The 17006-nt window shown below is 49.5% G+C and overlaps 3 protein-coding genes and 1 long non-coding RNA gene across 7 annotated transcripts in view; 1 reads left to right on the top strand and 3 right to left on the bottom strand.

Annotated features, from left to right (window-relative positions):
* Window positions 1-1565: 1565 nt before the first annotated feature.
* On the bottom strand, window positions 1566-4313 carry Hoxa1 (homeobox A1). 2 transcript variants are annotated; one of them, XM_027429634.2, is made up of 3 exons: window positions 3855-4313; window positions 3551-3645; window positions 2885-3021 (listed from the first exon to the last, which is right to left on the bottom strand). In XM_027429634.2, the coding sequence occupies exons 1-2, from the start codon at window positions 4197-4199 to the stop codon at window positions 3586-3588; spliced, it is 405 nt and encodes a 134-aa protein (XP_027285435.1). In that variant the 5' UTR covers window positions 4200-4313; the 3' UTR covers window positions 2885-3021; window positions 3551-3585. The 2 variants fall into 2 exon arrangements, with proteins under 2 accessions (XP_027285434.1, XP_027285435.1); XM_027429633.2 differs by having other exon boundaries at window positions 1566-3021; window positions 3551-4313.
* Window positions 4314-4528: 215 nt separating this feature from the next.
* Window positions 4529-8063, top strand: LOC103161127. The gene is made up of 2 exons (XR_003487720.2): window positions 4529-4666; window positions 7928-8063. It is a non-coding gene; the product is annotated as an uncharacterized LOC103161127 (long non-coding RNA).
* Window positions 8064-8494: 431 nt separating this feature from the next.
* Hoxa2 (homeobox A2) lies at window positions 8495-15060 on the bottom strand. The gene is made up of 2 exons (XM_035449008.1): window positions 10241-15060; window positions 8495-9607 (listed from the first exon to the last, which is right to left on the bottom strand). The coding sequence occupies exons 1-2, from the start codon at window positions 10614-10616 to the stop codon at window positions 8868-8870; spliced, it is 1116 nt and encodes a 371-aa protein (XP_035304899.1). The 5' UTR covers window positions 10617-15060; the 3' UTR covers window positions 8495-8867.
* A 106-nt stretch (window positions 15061-15166) lies between these two features.
* Window positions 15167-17006, bottom strand: part of Hoxa3 (homeobox A3) — a 44702-nt gene continuing 42862 nt past the window's right edge. For all 3 annotated transcript variants that reach the window (XM_027429627.2, XM_027429628.2, XM_027429629.2), the window contains one exon: window positions 15167-16859. In XM_027429627.2, coding sequence (XP_027285428.1) covers window positions 16051-16859 — 809 coding nt within the window. In that variant the 3' untranslated portion in view covers window positions 15167-16050. The remainder of the gene's footprint in view (window positions 16860-17006) is intronic.

Genomic DNA, 17006 nt, shown 5'->3' with positions numbered 1-17006 from the left:
TAAAAAGATACAAATGTTTTCCTTGTTGAAAGGTATATTAATGTCTCCTAAATGCATTGCTTGTTAGCTGATTTATTCTACCACCTAGGAAAGGCTAGGGATATTTAGCCATAATTTATCGTTCTCTTCCCTCTTAGCTACATTAAAACCAGCACCTTGAAGATAGGAATCTCTAGGATTCCTGCAGGTCAGACCCTGCTTTCAGATATTGAAATCAGGACAGTGGTATGCAAATGGCACTTTAACACATTAAAGTATTTGAAAACCAGCCATCTGTTTTGCTTTGTGGCCTTACACTAATAAACAAAAGATACAGTATAGCCAGGCGGGGAAATGAAAGAAAAGGGTGGTGTCTTTGAAGTTCTCTCCATCCACTTGAATCTTTTCAGGCGACCTCAGAACCAGCAGCTGAGGGAGGGTGCCCAGAGCCCTTGATATGCATGCAGCAACTGCTCCCACAAAGTCCATTTAACAGGGTTGTGCAGGAAATCTCACAAGTGTTCTAGAAGGCCTGCAAATTCCGAAGGTTTGTAGGTTTTTCTCCTCAGCCCATCTTTTCAAAACACCCTTTGAAAAGGAAGTCACATGTCTGTATCTGTGATGCTGTAGATTTTCTACTCTGCTCTGAGGGCTCAAAGCCTCCAAATGTGTGTGAAAACTGAGGAAGGTCCAACACTTGCCTAGAACGTACAAGGCTCTGAGTCCCATCCCCAGCACCACCAGGAAAAGAGTTAGAAAATGTTGCTTAAACCCTGAAATATGTTAAAAAATAAAAGGAAATTGGCAAGAGGTCTAGAACAGCTCTGTTGAATGTCATCATTTGTTGACTCCCTCTGAGATCTGACACATGCCTCTATCAGAAACAACTTGGATACACAAAGATGTGAGCTGGTTTTCATAAGGTCAACTGGAAGAATCTGAATCTAGAGACTATCAACTTCTGCCCAGCCTATGTGGCATGGAATTAGAAATGGAGAGCCTTTGCAGTCATGATGGCAATGACATGAAAGTTGAATTTGAAGGGATAAGATTGCAATGCAGAGATGTAAGGGAGTGGTTGAAAGAATGGATATTGATAGAAAGAACAGGGGGTGGGAGGCAGACCATACTCAACTTAAAAGATACTTTTATACTGAAGCTGATTAAATGTGAATCTCTCTGCCGTTGGTTCTCTAATGTGAGGAAAGACTGACTGAAGACAGTTTTCAGCTTTTGAAGGGGCTCTGTTTATATATGTGTCAACATTCAGTTGGAGGTGAAAAGGTTAGCACTTGACCCGGGAAGTATCCATGTTTGTTTCAAAAATAGATCTCCTTCATACATTGCTTCACTAGTTTTTCCATTTTGAACTTTGGTTATAATAAAGGAGTGGTTGTTATGATAAAGAGATCAGTGCATTAGCTAGACATTGGTTGGATGAGGCTATACTTATAAGGAATGCTGCAAGCTACATGACAATGGAGGGCCCACTTCTTTGAAAATAAATACCACCCTTCTGTCCTTCCCCATATATCCTTCCCCTTACTTTGTAGTAAGACACAAACTGTAGCCCAGCCAAATACACAGATGCTTAAGCATACCCAAAACTTGAATATTTTTTATTACAGACGTCTTAAGACCCGTAAACTCTGCTCTGGATCACATCCCTCTGGGATCTCAGAGCTGTTCATGATTGTACAGGAAAGGGGGACTATCGTAGGCTCACAAAAGATAACTGATAGAACTCAGTGTGGTACTTCAGGGACATCAAAACATTGTGCGACATGCAGAAGACTATTCACGAATCACACAAAATATACATTCATTGTGCCATCACATTAACAATTAGCTGAAAATACATTGTATCCAGCCAAGATAACTGTGGAAAGAAAGGGTGACTGAAAAGAGTACCTTTAGGTTACAAATAATCCAGCACACTTTTTAAGTGGAGGGTGGCCAGAGAAGCAAGAAGAAATCGGTAATTTGGGAAGTCTTGGCACAGCAAAGGTTCTGAACTTTGGGCTTCTCAGGCCTTCTTGACTCTGCAAGAGCAAATTGAGGCTACCTTTTGAGGAATCTGGTTCTGTTTGAATGCCAGGGTCCCCCCTTTTTTGTCCACCCATAATCACCAGTTTTGGAAGTTTGCCCACCCTGTTTGATATAGTTCTGCATGTTTCTAGAAAATCTGTATAAAGATAAATCTCTCAAGAGAAAGTTAAGGGGTGAATTAATTGTGTAAACACACTCAGTCAATCTCTTCTTCATGAGCCTTTGGATACTCTCTTTTTTGTGTGTCCTACTTAAGAGCCAGGTAGAGAAGAACAATATACAGATAAAAGGTGAGATGCCTCCCTTCTTCAAATGCCTGCTGGCAAAGGGTACTGTCCTCCAAGGGACATCTGAAAGGAACCATGGGTTGTGTAAAAAAAACTCTCACAACAGTGAGGAAGGAATTTTGGGGGCCACCAGAAATTGATATGGGCACCCGATGTGGATTAAGGATTTAATTTACAACCAAGTCTCCAGAATTCTATGGAACTACATTATGTTGCCCAGGAGCTCTCTGGATTGGACCAGAAAGAAAAAGAGAGACTGTAAAGGAAGAAAGATAAGCTAGAGATGTGCTTTGGGTAAGAAACCCTAGCCCAGGGAGAAGCCTGGACTACGGAGCTGGGCTGGAGTGGCCTCAATGGGAGGTAGGCAGGGTGTCTGAGGTAGATGATGCTGGAGAAGGAACGCAGGGCGAGGAGCTGGATTTCTCAGAAGATTCTTCAGCTTTCTCGTCGCTTCCAGGAGGAGTGGCTGGAGAAATGGGCAGGAGCCCCTCCTTCTCACGCTTCTTCTGCTTCATGCGGCGATTCTGGAACCAGATCTTCACCTGGGTCTCGTTGAGCTGCAGGGACGCGGCTATCTCCACCCTGCGCGCTCGTGTCAGGTACTTGTTGAAGTGGAACTCCTTCTCCAGCTCCGTGAGCTGCTTGGTGGTGAAGTTGGTGCGCACTGCGTTGGGTTGACCCACATAGCCATACTCTCCAACTTTCCCTGGGGTAACGGAGGAAGAGAGGAAAAGGTAAAAATTCTTTAACCCTTATCCGATTGCCCAATGTTCGGGGCAACATTCGGTTAACTGCTCAGCACAAACCCAGCTGGGAAGCTCTAGTGACAAACGATGTGTATGTAAAGTGTTAACCTGAAGTCAACCATTAGCGTGGTCAGGCTTCTGATTAATGGAGCCTGTAGATATTAACAAAACTCCACCACCACCGACACCTCCCACCCACACCACACCACACACACACACACACACACACACACACACACACACACACACACACACACACACGCTTCCTACTTCTAGACCACTGAAGCATCAGCCCCTTTGAAAATGCCAGGTCCAGAAACTGCTTTGCCCCAACACACCTGGGCATCCTACACCACACACTATAACTCCAGAAGACACTAGACAGAAGCAAGAACCCATCTTTTAAAATCATTAACTTTCCTAGGAAACTAAGCGCACCGGCCCCTTTCAAAATCAAGCAACATTTGTTTGCCAGCCGGCAGGACTCACCTGTTTTGGGAGGGTTTCTTTTGACTTTCATCCAGTCAAAGGTCTGCGCTGGAGAAGGCGTCTCTGAAGCAGGGGAGCGACAGGCTTCTTGGTGGCTGGCGTGGAGAGGGGATAAGGAGTTATTATACGTGGCCAGGGCCAGGCTCTGGTGCTCTTGTCCATAAGAGTGGTGGATATACTGAGGCGAGCCCACCGTGCCCCCAGCATAACCCTGGTGGTGGTGGTGGTGGTGATGCTGGACCATGGGAGATGAGAGGTTTCCAGAGTAAACAGCGGGAGCGCACGGGGAGTACCCACCACTTACGTCTGCTTCCTGATTTAATCCATAGGGGCCATAAGGCGCACTGAAGTTCTGCGCGCCATAGCTTGGACCACAACTCGAGTGGGAGTAGGAAACCCCCAGACTCCCAGAAGTCTGGTAAGTAGACGGCTGGGGGTGGTGATGGTGGTGGTGGTGGGGCGAGCTGATCTGCACCCCCCTGCCCACTAGGAAGCGGTCGTCGCCGCCGCAGCTGTTGGCACTGACCGCGCAGGATTGGAAAGTTGTAATCCCATGGTCAGAGGTGTAGGCTCGCGCAGAGCAGGTCCCGGAGTCGCCACTGCCAAGGATGGGATATTCCAGGAAGGAGCTCATTCTTGCATTGTCCATCTGTCACTGAGTGACTGGGTCCTGCGAAGCCCTGGGTGACCGTGCCAACTTTCTCACTTCCTCCATGGGACCAGAGAAGAAAAATGATATGAATGTACAGTGCGCAAGAGGCGGGGCGGGAAGGCGGAGGACTCAAGGGGAAGGACACGTGACTTTGTCAACCAATGGCTGAGCCGCCTGCGAAAGTTTACCGGCTGCGGCGGTGATGGATCACCGTTTCAGTGGCATTTAAATCCCCGGCGCTCCTCAGTCTAGGTGACGCGCGGTCGCCCCCCCAGGCTGCCCGGGCCGCGGCGGCTGCTCCGGCCGCTGCCAGAGCTGACTTGGAGCACTGGGGCCAAGGGGAGTAGAGATTGACTTCTGCGCGCGCCCGACTCTGCTCGCCTCCGCCTCCAGGATGTGGGGGATGGGAGGCGACCCTCCGCGGCCCTTTCCCCACCCAGCCTAGAAAGCTGAACTGACAAGAGGTGAGAGGGGACGAGGCCTCTCGGCTCTCTTGAGGCGGGCCTCGGTAGGCCAGAGCTCTCTGCATGGTCTCAAGGACCCTGGCGGAGCCGGGAGCAAACAGGGTGGGAAGGGTAGGAATCCAGCACACATCATCCCCTCAGCTCGGGATGGCCGCCACCACCCAGTCCCTGCAGAGACTTGAGCCTGGAACCCAGGCGCCTAGGGCAAGGCTGCGTCACTGCCTCACCCGCCTCGGAATGTAGGGGGACGTGCGCAAAGGATTGTCTGGGAGGAATCAGGGTGGGTGTGATGGGGACCAGAGAAAGAAAAGAAGCTACTGTCCTCATCCGGAGGGTCTCAGAGCCCTCTGCCCTGACTCCTACGGGCCAATAGCGTGGCTATGGGAGCTTCTGTAATTCGACCCCAGGGGGGCGGGGGAGCCCTAGGAACCCAGCTCTCTGGGAAAGTCCGGGTGTCTGCTCTCTTCTCTGCCCTCCCTCTTCTCTGGATCTCTTCCCCTTTCTCCTTCCCAGTCAGTCAGCTTTGCTCTTGGTAGTCCCTCAGGATCCGGAGCAACTCTGCTGCTGGAGTTTGAGGGTGGAAGGCAGATGAGAAAGATGACGCTAGCAGACGTGGCCGGCATGAGGGCCGAGCCTGAGCTGCAGGCCTTCTGTCTGCTCTTAGAGACCCAGGAGCTTGCTCGCTCCAGCGTAGGCCTCAGAGGGACGGAGGGACGGGACAGAAGGACGGATCGCACAGTTCTTACAAAGTATGCTGACCTCCCGCGTCACATTTCTCTCTTTCATAAGGGGCTTGCTTGTTAGGAGTGGGAAAACCTCCTCTTGCCACCGCCCCCTATTGCATGTCTGGGGGGTGGGGAGGGACTGGCAGGTGGGAGGGGCAGTGGACAGATGGCTGAGTGGATTGTATACTTTCCAACGGACTGTGTAGTTGCTTGTGTGAACCTTCAGGTCACTCCCCAGAGAGACACGTGCAAATGTGAGCATCATCCCAGGACAGGGGTCCTGTTTTCCATCAACCTCACCCCTACGATGATGCTGATGGTGTTGGTAATTGCTGTTTACTGTTAGGTTTAATGTCAGCCCTAGGCTTGAAGAGAGAAAAGGCCACACAGAGAATGAACGCGTTCTTAAGTAGGAGAAAGTCAGTGATCACCTAAGAAACCTTGCAAGCAATTCTGCACAGGTTTTATTCTGACCATGCTTCTAGACGTGAAATTATCAGAGTAATTTATGTGTGAGTTTGGGTGTTCTCTGTCTATAGAAAAAGGAAGTTTTGTTCAGAGCAGCCACTTTTCAAATGTGAGGTCACTCTTCAGACTTTGTTTTGTTCTCCACATATAGAAGTTGTGGTCCCCTCCACCCCTACCCCCAGTCCCAAACCTGACCATCCTCAGGGAGATCTAAGTAGACCTTGTGTCTGGTCTTCCTCAGTAGCAACCACTTATTTGAGGAGTGGTGTTTCTCTGTGACCTTTGACTCACCCCCAAGGCTTGGTTAAGGGGGAGCAAGGACTGGAAAGTTTCCCCTGCTTTAGCTTCAGCTCCTGAGGAATCATCAGAGGAAAGCAAGGTAGACCTCCCTGAGGAGGTTGTCTTGGGAGGGCAGTCCTCCAGCTATGAAGAAAGCAGGGACTCCTGTGGGTCGGCAGGAAGTGAGAGGCTCAATGGAGTGAGTGCTGGTGAGCTGCTCATTTAGCAGGAGACGTCCATTCCTTCTCCCCCTTGCCTCTTTCCTGGCCTTCCGTGGGCTTCCCCTCCGGATTTGCATTAACATGCTAGCTCCAGGACTGGGGCCTCAAAGCTGCCCCAGGCCTCTGTCGGCCTGCTTGTGCTAGTTCTCACTCCCTTCAGCCCTCTCCCTCCACCTTTGTTTTCCTGAACAGACTAGATGGGGTGCTTTCCTCTCGAGATCACAGGCAGGCACTGGAACCCGGCCCACAGACACCCGGGCTTCCACAGACCTTGCCCTATTAACTGCAGGCTCGGCCTCTGCCGGCTGCGGCTGCGGCCCATGCTTTCCCGGGTAGGCTTTCCAAGACAGCCTCCCCTAGCCTGATCTCGGTAGGCTTCTGCAGCCCTGATTCTTTCCCAGCCCCCACCCTGGAGGAATCATCGGGAAGGCTACTGAGCAGGGTAAGAGACCTTTGGTCTTTTGAGCAAGCAGGCCAGCAACCCACGCAATCGAGCTAAAGTCTCTTTAAATAGCCCCCAGTAGAGTGGGTGAAAGGCGAGCTTGGGCCATGAGTGAAATAATCCTCTGCAAGCGGCTTGCTTGGCTCCAAGTGTCTCTTTCATGGCCCTTCCACTGGAAAGGGAATGAACAAGGAGGAGACAAACAGAGGCCCCGAGCTGTTCTTGGCATCCGCGGCTCAGCCAAGCTGTTGTTTTAAAAGAGCAATAAAAATGAATTATGACTAAACGCCTTCTAACTTAATGCTTTCGGACGGGGATCCCCGGCAAATACGTAAGAGGTTTTTTATTTGTGCATGTGTTCCTGCAATTGATCTCTTTGATGACATTCTCATTCATAGAAAGCGTTTGATTTATGAGCTTAGGACGAATCGCATCCAGGAGCTCAACAGTTCTGCCACAGCCGGGGACGCCCTGGTTGGCTCTCTTGGAGTCTGGGGTTTGAACCTACACAGTCCCCACACATCAAGGCTGCTGAGGGCCTGGGGGAGTAAAGGGTGGAGGGACAGGGCGGTAGGGAGCATACCCCTGAAGAAAGATTGAGGTTTCATTGTAATTCCCAAGCCTTTGCAGTTAAGAGCTGGGTTCTTAGACACCAATCAGCTGGCCTCACGCACATGTTGCTGCAGTTTCTCACAGCAAGTAAGTCATCAGAACAGAGCCCAGAAAATAAATAAACAAACAAATCAAAGTAGGGGCAGACAAAAGAAGAGGGAAAAAACAGAACACCCTAATAACACACCCTAGATCACATTTTATTAATATTTCATTTAAAGTGCTCCTTCTCTGTCTAAGAAAGTGGGTTAATTAATAATCTAAGGTGCAGAAACTCTATTTTAAAATCCCAGCTTGCTAACCTGACTTCAAACCTTTAATGATTTATTATTAGCAATGTAAACAAATCTAAGAATTAAATATTGCTGTGTGTGTGTGTGTGTGTGTGTGTGTGTGTGTGTGTGTGTGCAGTGGGGGCAAGAATCTTGGGATTACTGGAAAGAATCCTTTCTGGCATGCATTTTCCAGCTAGTAACCATTGTTTTGTTTTATTTTGTTTTCCTCTATCTTTTAGGTCTGTTTTGCCTGAACCCATCAACAACTGGGAGATTAATCAACCACACTGAAAATGGGGAGAGGAAGTGAGGAGTTGGAATGTAGATGTTTGAAACAAATGTGTATAAATAAATGAATTTTTGATAACTTGGTTATTGACCTAGAGACTGGTAGTTTGTTAAGGGAACTCCACTTTACTTATTCTAGATCTGGGAGTTTCTGTAGGCACTTTATTTCGCCACTTTCAAAAGCTTGGGCTGGGGCCAACTCAGGCTGCCCAATCCTGTTTCTATCACTAATTTAACTCTATGGTTTGAGTCTCAACACTGAAAACCAAATCCATTCCCTTAGGGGGGGAAAAGCCAAAAAAAAAAAAAAACCCACTTGTCAGAAGCTCTAGCCACTTTCTGGCTTTCTTCTTTGTTGCTGTCTATTTCAGACTTTGAACATGCCACCCTAATAAAATATATTAAAATTGAAAAAGGTAAACTGTGACCAGAATTTTATTTACCATATTAAACTAAAAGAAGTAAAAAGATAAGTATGAGCCTTGAGGAAGAAGGGAAGAAAAAAATAAGAAAGCTACTTATAGCAAAGGAGAATTTATTCTACCAAAAATACGCATGACAATGCATCCTAATGTGATACAAAAATAAAAAGAAAGTGACAGGACAATTTATGGTCACTTTCTTGCAGGCCTCATGTTTTGTTTCCAGGAATATCACATAGAAGCTTGTTGGGTTCGGTGTAAAACGACTAAAACTCCAACATAATTTGTAAGAGATGGCTTTAAAACTGGGTCAGAGGAGAACATTAAACAGAAAATCCTCAACATTTAAGAGAGTAGGGGGTAGATCAAGAAGAAAATAAAACAAAAATAAACCCCCGGAATAAAAGAAGGCAAAACCACCTGGTCAAGGGGGTTTTGTGTTGGGGCGCTTTGTTTTGCTTTACTGTTCTTAGTAATTCAGATGCTGTAGGTCGATTGTGGTGAGTGTATCTGTAAAAAAGTCAAAGCTGTCAGCTGAAATATCTACAGGACTGTCCAGGGAGCCTGGCAAGCTGGGCGACAGTGCATCTGAAAGCTGCAGGCAGGAATCTGTAGAGAAAACATTAAAGTCCTGCAAAGAGGGGACCTCGAGGGCCTCGGGACTGTCATTGTTTAGGCCAGCTCCACAGTTCTGGCCCATTGTTGACAAGCAGTTAGGAACAGTGGGTGACTGATGCTGAAAATGTTTCAAATTTTTCTCATTGCTGGTTAAAGGCGAAACTGGGAAAGTTTGGGAGTCGCCATTGTGTCCGTTGGGAGCCTGCTGTTGAGAAAGCGCATTTTGCTGAAAAGTGTAGCCTTCCCTCTCCAGAAGAGCCCCGGAGACGCTGAGAGCTTGCTCAAAGAGTGACTTCTCTTCCTCGTCCTCCTCCACTTTCTCTGAGTCCTCCAGGCTTTTATATTTCCCTTCGCTATTTTGGTTCTCCTTGCACTGAGTCTGCCTCTTGTGCTTCATCCTCCGGTTCTGAAACCACACTTTCACTTGTCTCTCAGTCAAATCCAGCAGCGCGGCGATTTCCACCCTCCGGGGTCTGCAAAGGTACTTGTTGAAATGAAATTCCTTTTCCAGCTCCAAAAGCTGAGTGTTGGTGTAAGCAGTTCTCAGGCGCCTGGATCCCCCGCCGCTGCCATCAGCTATTTCCAGGGATTCTGCGGAAAGGGGAAACCAACAAGAAACACACGTACAGTTGAAGGTGGAAGGGTCTGAGCAGGGTTATTCCACTGGAGAATAAATACAGCAGAAAAGAGCAACGGCAACAAAATGGCCGCCCCTGGATGCAGGGCAGCTATTGTGCTGCCTTTCCTGGGAGCCCAGCCCGGGGAAGGCCAATCCCCTCCACCTCCATCAAATCCTGGCTGTGGCTCCCCCAACCTCTTCATCCGGGAGCAAACTTTATATTAGCTACAACACAATTTATAATTAATGCATCAGCTGCTTAGCTGAGCAAGAGCGGTCTATCACTCTTCATTACTGTCAAAAAGCCAAACTCTAGGACAACTAGACAAGAGGAGGTCAGTTCCAACTCAAATAAATCATCCTACATTACACAAGTTAGGGAAAGTGCCCCCTCCTCAAAATATATATGTCTCCTTGTGGAGCACAGGATCTATTTTCCCCTCCATCAAACCCACTCCTGAGCCCACAGGGGAAGGGGACCCGCCACCGGGCACCTCTCTCCCCCTTCCCTCGAACCCCATGGTCCCCTCCCCCATAACCACTCTCACGGAAGCCCGCAGGGGCAAGAGGGTCCCCGGGACCTTGGGCCAAGTCTCGGGACTGACCTTTGTGGCCGAGGCAGGCAGGGCCCGTGGAGGCGGCGGCGGCGGGCGGCAGCGCTGTTTTCTTGGCCGCCTTCTTCTCCTTCATCCAGGGGTACTCGGGCGGCTGCAGGGCGCCGGCGGGCACCGGACTGCCGCGACTGCCCGCGGGGCTCGACTTGGGGCGGCCGCCAGCGCCGTGGCGAGGGTGACTGCCCGGGTTCAGGCTGGGAATGGTCTGCTCAAAAGGAGGAGGAATCAGTGTCGAGTGTGAAAGCGTCGAGGTCTTGATTGATGAACTTTGAAATGTATCAGCGACAGGGGGAAAAGATGTCAGGCACTCAGCGAGCGACGGCTGGCTATTGATAAAACCAATCTCTCGCTCAAATTCGTAATTCATGGCCTTCTCCTTGGAGCCCCCTCGGAGAAAAAGTTCCCTCTTTTGGAGGGGCTTTGGGGGGGCAAGGCCCAAGAAAAAGGCGAGCGCGGAGGAAAAAAAAAATCTATCATAGAAGATCGCTGCTGGGGTGTTTTTTTTCTAATTCACTGATTACAGCCGTATGGGGACCGCGCTACTATTAAACTATTGAATTCATGGAGACAAGGTTGAAATTGGACCGAATTGGCTGTCACATGATTGCTTCTGCCCAATGACAATTTGGGCTTTAATCAAAAGAAGCCACTGTCTGTTTGATTGATCCAAAAAAGTCAGAAAGGAACGCCTCATTGGGGGCCATCGAGGCTTTATTTACACTTTTTTCAGGGCAAAAATACATATCTGTGGGTGTGGATGGGAGTGCCCCGAGTGTGTGGGGGTGAGAGTGCCTGTTTGCCTCCTGATCTGCCAGATCTAGTGTACTCCCTGGAGTGTGTGTGAGTGTGTGCGTGTGAGCCCTGCTGCTGGTCCCGCCAGCGGCTGCCCTCTGCCTCCCCCGCACACTCCGCGCATTGTTTGGGACTGTCGGGAAGACGCCTCGCACCTCACAAATCATTTAAGCACCTCAGCCTGACGCCTTCAGTCATTAACAAAGTAATCCATTAATCTTCAAAGTTTTGACACCCGAGGGCCCTGCATCCCAGCCACATAAGTTCTGCTAAGGCAAGAGAAAAGAGCAGAGAGAGGGAGAGAGAGAGAGAGGGAGAGAGGTAGAGGGAGAGAGAGAGAGAGAGAGAGAGAGAGAGAGAGAGAGAGAGAGAGAGAGAGAGAGAGAGAGAGAGAGATGCATGAATCGATTCTGAGATCCAGGAACTGATATTTAGGTAGTGGAGAAGGAAAAGGAAAGGGGAACCCCCAATATCCTCCCCCCTGTCTCTCCTCCCTCTCTCCTCTCCTTTCTCTTTTCCTCGGAATCTCCTTCCCCCCACCCCACTCTGCCCTGTCCGCCTTTCCTCCTCGAAGCCCCTCGCCTCCTCTTAATGTCCAGCCTGGGATCTGCGCCCCCACAGCCCATTGTTAGCTGGCTTTTCCTCGGCAGCTTTGCATCTGGCTCCTGCGGGCAGCCGAAAAGGAGAGGCGGCTCTCGAAGCTTGCCGATTCTTCCTACGCCATCAACTTCTCAGGAGTGGCTGGAGAAAGATAGATGCATGTGCCAAGAGAGACAGCAGCCCCAGGTCCTTGTGTCCAAATTCCCGTAGCCTGGGCGGCGGCCTGCCAAAGAAAAGCCGCCCCGAGCAGGCTCGTGCGGCTCCTGGCACTCTGGGTTTCATACCCGTAGGGCTCGGGTGCGGTGAGTATTTCCGATTTCCAGGAAGACTGCTGGAACTTATCAGCAAGGAGGGAGAGGACTCTTGCTCCTCTCTCCCTTTTCCCTCTTACTCGTCTTAGAGTACTTGTCGCTCTGGTTGGGGACTGGTTGGTTGAGACGCAGCGAGTGTTTCTTGACAGCCTGAATTGCCTCCCACACCTTCCTGCTCCTGGGCACCAGGGAGATCTGCACCCTGGTTCTGTAGTGGGAAACAGCACTGCGGGGGAGAGGGCGACTCAAGGAGGAGTTACATCGCTTCAACTTCTCCATTCTCTTTCCTCCAGTTCTGAGAGGACTTCAGACTGAGTGCTGGACAGTGCTGAAGGATTTAAAAGATAACACCTTTAGGTACCAAGCAAGAACTTAAAAGAAAAAAAAAAAAACAAAACACCAAACCAGGGAGAGAGAGAGAGAGAGAGAGAGAGAGAGAGAGAGAGAGAGAGAGAGAGAGAGAGAGAGATCTGATGAAGGTACCTTCTCTCCCACAAAACCCTAAGGATGGCGATTCGGGGTTTTTTTGCTTCCTTTGAAATGGACCAAGTGATCAGAGTGCCCCAGGCCGGCAGGCATCAGTGGCAGGAAAATAAATCATTCTGATGGCCAAGGAGAGAGAGGTTGGTGGGGGAGAAAATTCTATGCAGAAAACAAGAAAGGCCGAGCAAGGAACAAGGGCAGAACTCCATCTCTGAGGCCAGCATCTAAGGGGTTTGGGTTGGAAATGAGCTATAAAGTGGTCTCCAACCTTGACCAACCCAGAGCAGATAGAGATGCTATTTTGGAAAAATGTAAGGTTTTCCAGTTTTCTTGCTTTTATTCCAAACAAAGCTCTGAAGGAAGTCTGGGTGCGATCAATCTTGCTCACCCAAAGCCTTGACAGCTTCTGGCCCTTAAGAACACATTTCAGCTTCAAGCTTTTTCCAAGCTCAAATGTGGCCGAGCAAAGAGGAGAGCAGGAAACGCAAGTAAACAAGGAAAAATTTGTCTTTTTAAAGATTGGGTTTTGGCAGAGAGAGGATTCTAAGACAGCACTTAGGAAAGGTGCTTTGCAGATTCGAGGGTGGTGGCTTTGGGCATTTGCTTTTACCAGAAAGCATTGAGGGATAGGAAAGGAAAGTTAGAAAGCCCACACTATGGGGCTTTGTCAGGCTGCGTGGGTGAGAGCATTTCACTTCTCTCCACTGCTTTAATTCAAAAGCCATCTGGAAGAAAACCCTTTTCTGAGATGGCCCAACATTCAGATATTCCCCAATCTGTTACTTTAACTCTGGAGATAGTTTATTAAAGATTTTTTTTAATCTCCAGGAAACTGAAAACAAGATTTTTTTTTCTTTGAAAGCCAAAATGAATGCCTTAACTGGCAAGATATGGGGGAGAGTATTAGGATTTCCTTGTACAGTCTCTGCCCTGAGGGAAGAAGGAAACCTCCAAGCCATTCTTGCCTTACTTAAAAGGAAGATTTTAGGAATGGGTTTCAATGCTGAGATCTCTGAAGGGTTTTTAGGTGGAGGCCTCACACACACACCTCTTCCCCTTGATGCGCTGGTCCTTATTTTCCCAGGTAATTTTGTGCATGTTTCTAATATGCTTACATAAAAAGACTACGGTGTCTGCACAACATCAACAACCAAAAGGCTCCAGTCCTCTCCAAGACTGGTTTTCCAGCCTCTGCATTTCCGATGATGTGTGCACCATATTTCGGCAGAAATGTTGGGGTGAGGGGAGCAAATCCACTTCGACACAGGCCAAAATCTTTGAAAAGAACATGGGCTGGAGGAGAAATGTGGGGAAAGCTCCTTCGGTGTGAGACTCCCAGTTTTCTGCAGTGGCCTGGTTTTGTATCCTCCAAAATTTTTCTTCTTCCTAAAACATGAAAAGGGTCCTTAGAAGCTGCTCTGTGGGACTCAGCAGGTACCCAGAAATGACTCCAATGCTGGCTTCTAAGGATTTTCTTAGGGCACTGGGGCTGTGGGTGGGTAGAGGCCATGATGATGGATATTTGAGGCTGCAAACAAAATGGCGACATTTTCCACTTCTGCCTCTGAAAGATACAATCCGGGGAGAATGGGGGCTTAGAGCCTCCCAGTTCCCAGACAAGGGCTGTTCACCTCCAGCTCTGAGGGGTTGATGATGGGGTGCAGCTCTGAGGCTTTCATTTTCTGAATTTGACTTCTTGAATCTGTAATTCTTTACCTTGAAGATGGAAATACTTTCCCTTTTCCTGTGTCTGTCTGCCTTTGACTCTGCCAGCCAGTCAGCCTGCATCCTATCTTAAATCCAAAAGTGGAAATGTAATATTAAGCTTGTGTTGCAGCAAATGAAAGAAGCACTTGTACAATTGCGTTTTTATTAGGAAGATACCAATCTCCTTTCTCTCTCCTCCTCCCCCTGGGGCCATAAAAACAGAGGAAATAAATCCACAGAATGGCAAATGCTGGATTCCGGGAGGAAGTTGATGGTGAGATTCGTGGAAGGGATTTCTTACAGTCCAAGGAAGGCCTGGCGGACTCTCTGGAGCTTAGGTCTTTTGCTGGAGACCTGAGGGAGCATCGGCCCCTTTAGACCTTTGGAGCTGAATTTAGGAAAGCCTGCTTTCTTTCTTTCTTTCTTTCTTTCTTTCTTTCTTTCTTTCTTTCTTTCTTTCTTTCTTTCTTTCTTTCTTTCTTTCTCTCTCTCTCTCCCCCTTCTCCAGGAGCGATAATGAACCACAAAGCATCTACAATGGAGACCTGGAACGCGATAGCTTGTGGGAAGAACTCAGGACCCTGTGCGATTCCTGAGGTTGAGGCGATTCCTGAGGTTGAGGCGTTGGCCGATGGGCTTTCGTTGCGGGGGGGTGGGGGGAGTAGAGAGGAGCTCCGGGTTCTCTGGGCGCGTCGCCCCGCACCTGTGCGCCCCCCGCCGCGCCTTGGCCAGCTGCCTTTGTTTCTTCCACGCCGCCCAGCACTTCGCAGCCAGGCGCCCTCCGCCTGCTTGGGCGGCAGCTGGGAACCAGGCAGCCCAGTGGACCCAGAGCGCGGCATTTCCCGAGCCGCGGAGGCCTCCTGAAACCACGGCCTCTTTCTCCTGAACTCGCCGAGCTTGGGCGACACGCCGGGCCAGGCCGCACGCCGGAGTCTTGGTGCTGTGGCAGCGGCTGCCCGCTCGCTTCTGCCTGTACTCCACGCAGAGCCCCGTCTTCAGCCAAAGAACCCCTTTGACACACATCTTAATCAGAATAAAAACTTTATTTTTTATTTTTGTTTTGTTTCTCAGAATGTGAGCAGCAAGGAATGTAAAACTCTCAAAACAAATCTAGCATTTTTAGCGTTCAGTTTTGCCTGCTGTTACAAACCTAAACCATTGTTTTCAAACGCTGGGTCTTCTCTGTTCTTATTGCATCGCTACGGTTTTTATAAAGGAATTTTATTTCCCTTTCAAATAAATTTTATATGTATGCCAATACACCATTGAACAAAAGGCTCAAGAAACCTTCTGAACAATCAGGGTACAGAATTTCTTTAATATAAATACGAACGGATGGGGATAAATAATATTTAAAACTTAGACTATTCAATGCTTGCAAAAAATATAAATAAATCTGACTGTTCACAAGCATACACACACGGAAAGACGTACACTTAGTCATCTTTGCACAGGGAGTCCCCGTTTCAAAGCGCCTTTGATTTCTTTTTCTCGCTCATTACAAGAAGTGCAATTTTAAAAACTAAAACTTAAAAAAAAAATCGCTTCCTCTCGGGAGCCATAACGTACAAACAAATTCACATTGAAAACTCAACTAGAAAGTTTGTCCATATACCCTGTTTCTTATCGAAGAGTAAAGAAGGTAAGGGTGCTGGGCCAGAGGCCGTGGCAGCGTGGGAGTGGGAGGGATGTAAATGTCACTACTGATACTGACAGCCTTTCCAGCAACCAAGATTGCTACGTCACATAAACCATAAAAACGCATTACCAAAGAAAACAAAATGAGGGAGGGGTACAGAAGAGAAAAGGGAGAGGCAGGAAGAACATAAAACAATAAAAAAAAATTTAAAGGAAAAAGAACCGAAGAAGGGGGGGGCAACTCTCCTGGCTCGCAGCCAGAGCCCATCATCACAGGTGGGTGAGCTTGGGCGCTTCCTGAATTCTTCCCTGAGAAGGATGGTGGGCAGTAAGGTCCGTGTAGGTGGGATGCGGCTCCCCAGGCCCCGGCCCATGGTGGTGACCGCTGCCCAGCGGCCCTGTGCCCCCGTAGTCCATGGCAGCCGAAGTGGTGTGGGGGAGGTGAGTTAGGCCAAAGAGTGTTGGCCCGGAGTTGCTCATGGGTTCCACATAGCTGCCCCCCACGAAGACGGGGCTTCCCTGTAAGTGTGGGGTCCCATAGCTGCCGTTGCCCTGCAAGCTGTGAGCGTGCGGGTCGTAGTCAGGGGTGCCCCCTGCGCCTGACCCCGCCGCTGCTGCGTAGCGCTTCTGGGGGGGAGGAGGGGGAGCGCAGTTGGGCAAAGGAGCAGGGTAGGAGGCGGGAGGCAGCCCGTAGGCGCCTTGGGGGGGCTTGGAGAAGGGAGGGGGTGACTGGGGCTCATAAGGGACACTGTTGACCAGCGAATGCATAGAGTTCAGATAGCCTCCTGCACCGGGAGGCACGGGACTGCGACTTGGGGACTGGCCCCCAGACGAGGTCAGCATGCCCTTGCCCTTCTGGTCCTTCTTGTACTTCATTCGGCGGTTCTGGAACCAGATCTTGATCTGGCGCTCTGTGAGGTTCAGCAGGTTGGCCATTTCCACTCGGCGTGGCCGGCAAAGGTAGCGGTTGAAGTGAAACTCCTTCTCCAGCTCAACCAGCTGCGCGCTCGTGTATGCGGTGCGCGCGCGCTTGGAGGAAGCTTGCCCAGGCGGGCTCTTGTCACCAGCGCAGCTCTCCCCTGCCGGGACACAGAGAGGAAGAGCGGTATCAGGGGCTGCTGGCGACCCCGCCCAGCTCCCCAGCCCTAGGCTAGCCCCTCCTTTCTTCACCCCACCAAAGCCTCTGTCCACCAGAGGGGAGCAGGATTTCAGAGCCTGAGGTTCTC

Source organism: Cricetulus griseus, chromosome 8 (genome assembly GCF_003668045.3).
Source record: "Cricetulus griseus strain 17A/GY chromosome 8, alternate assembly CriGri-PICRH-1.0, whole genome shotgun sequence".
Lineage (NCBI taxonomy): Eukaryota > Metazoa > Chordata > Mammalia > Rodentia > Cricetidae > Cricetulus > Cricetulus griseus.
The sequence above is the reverse complement of the archived record's forward strand: the minus strand, read 5'-3'. Positions and strand labels throughout refer to the sequence as shown.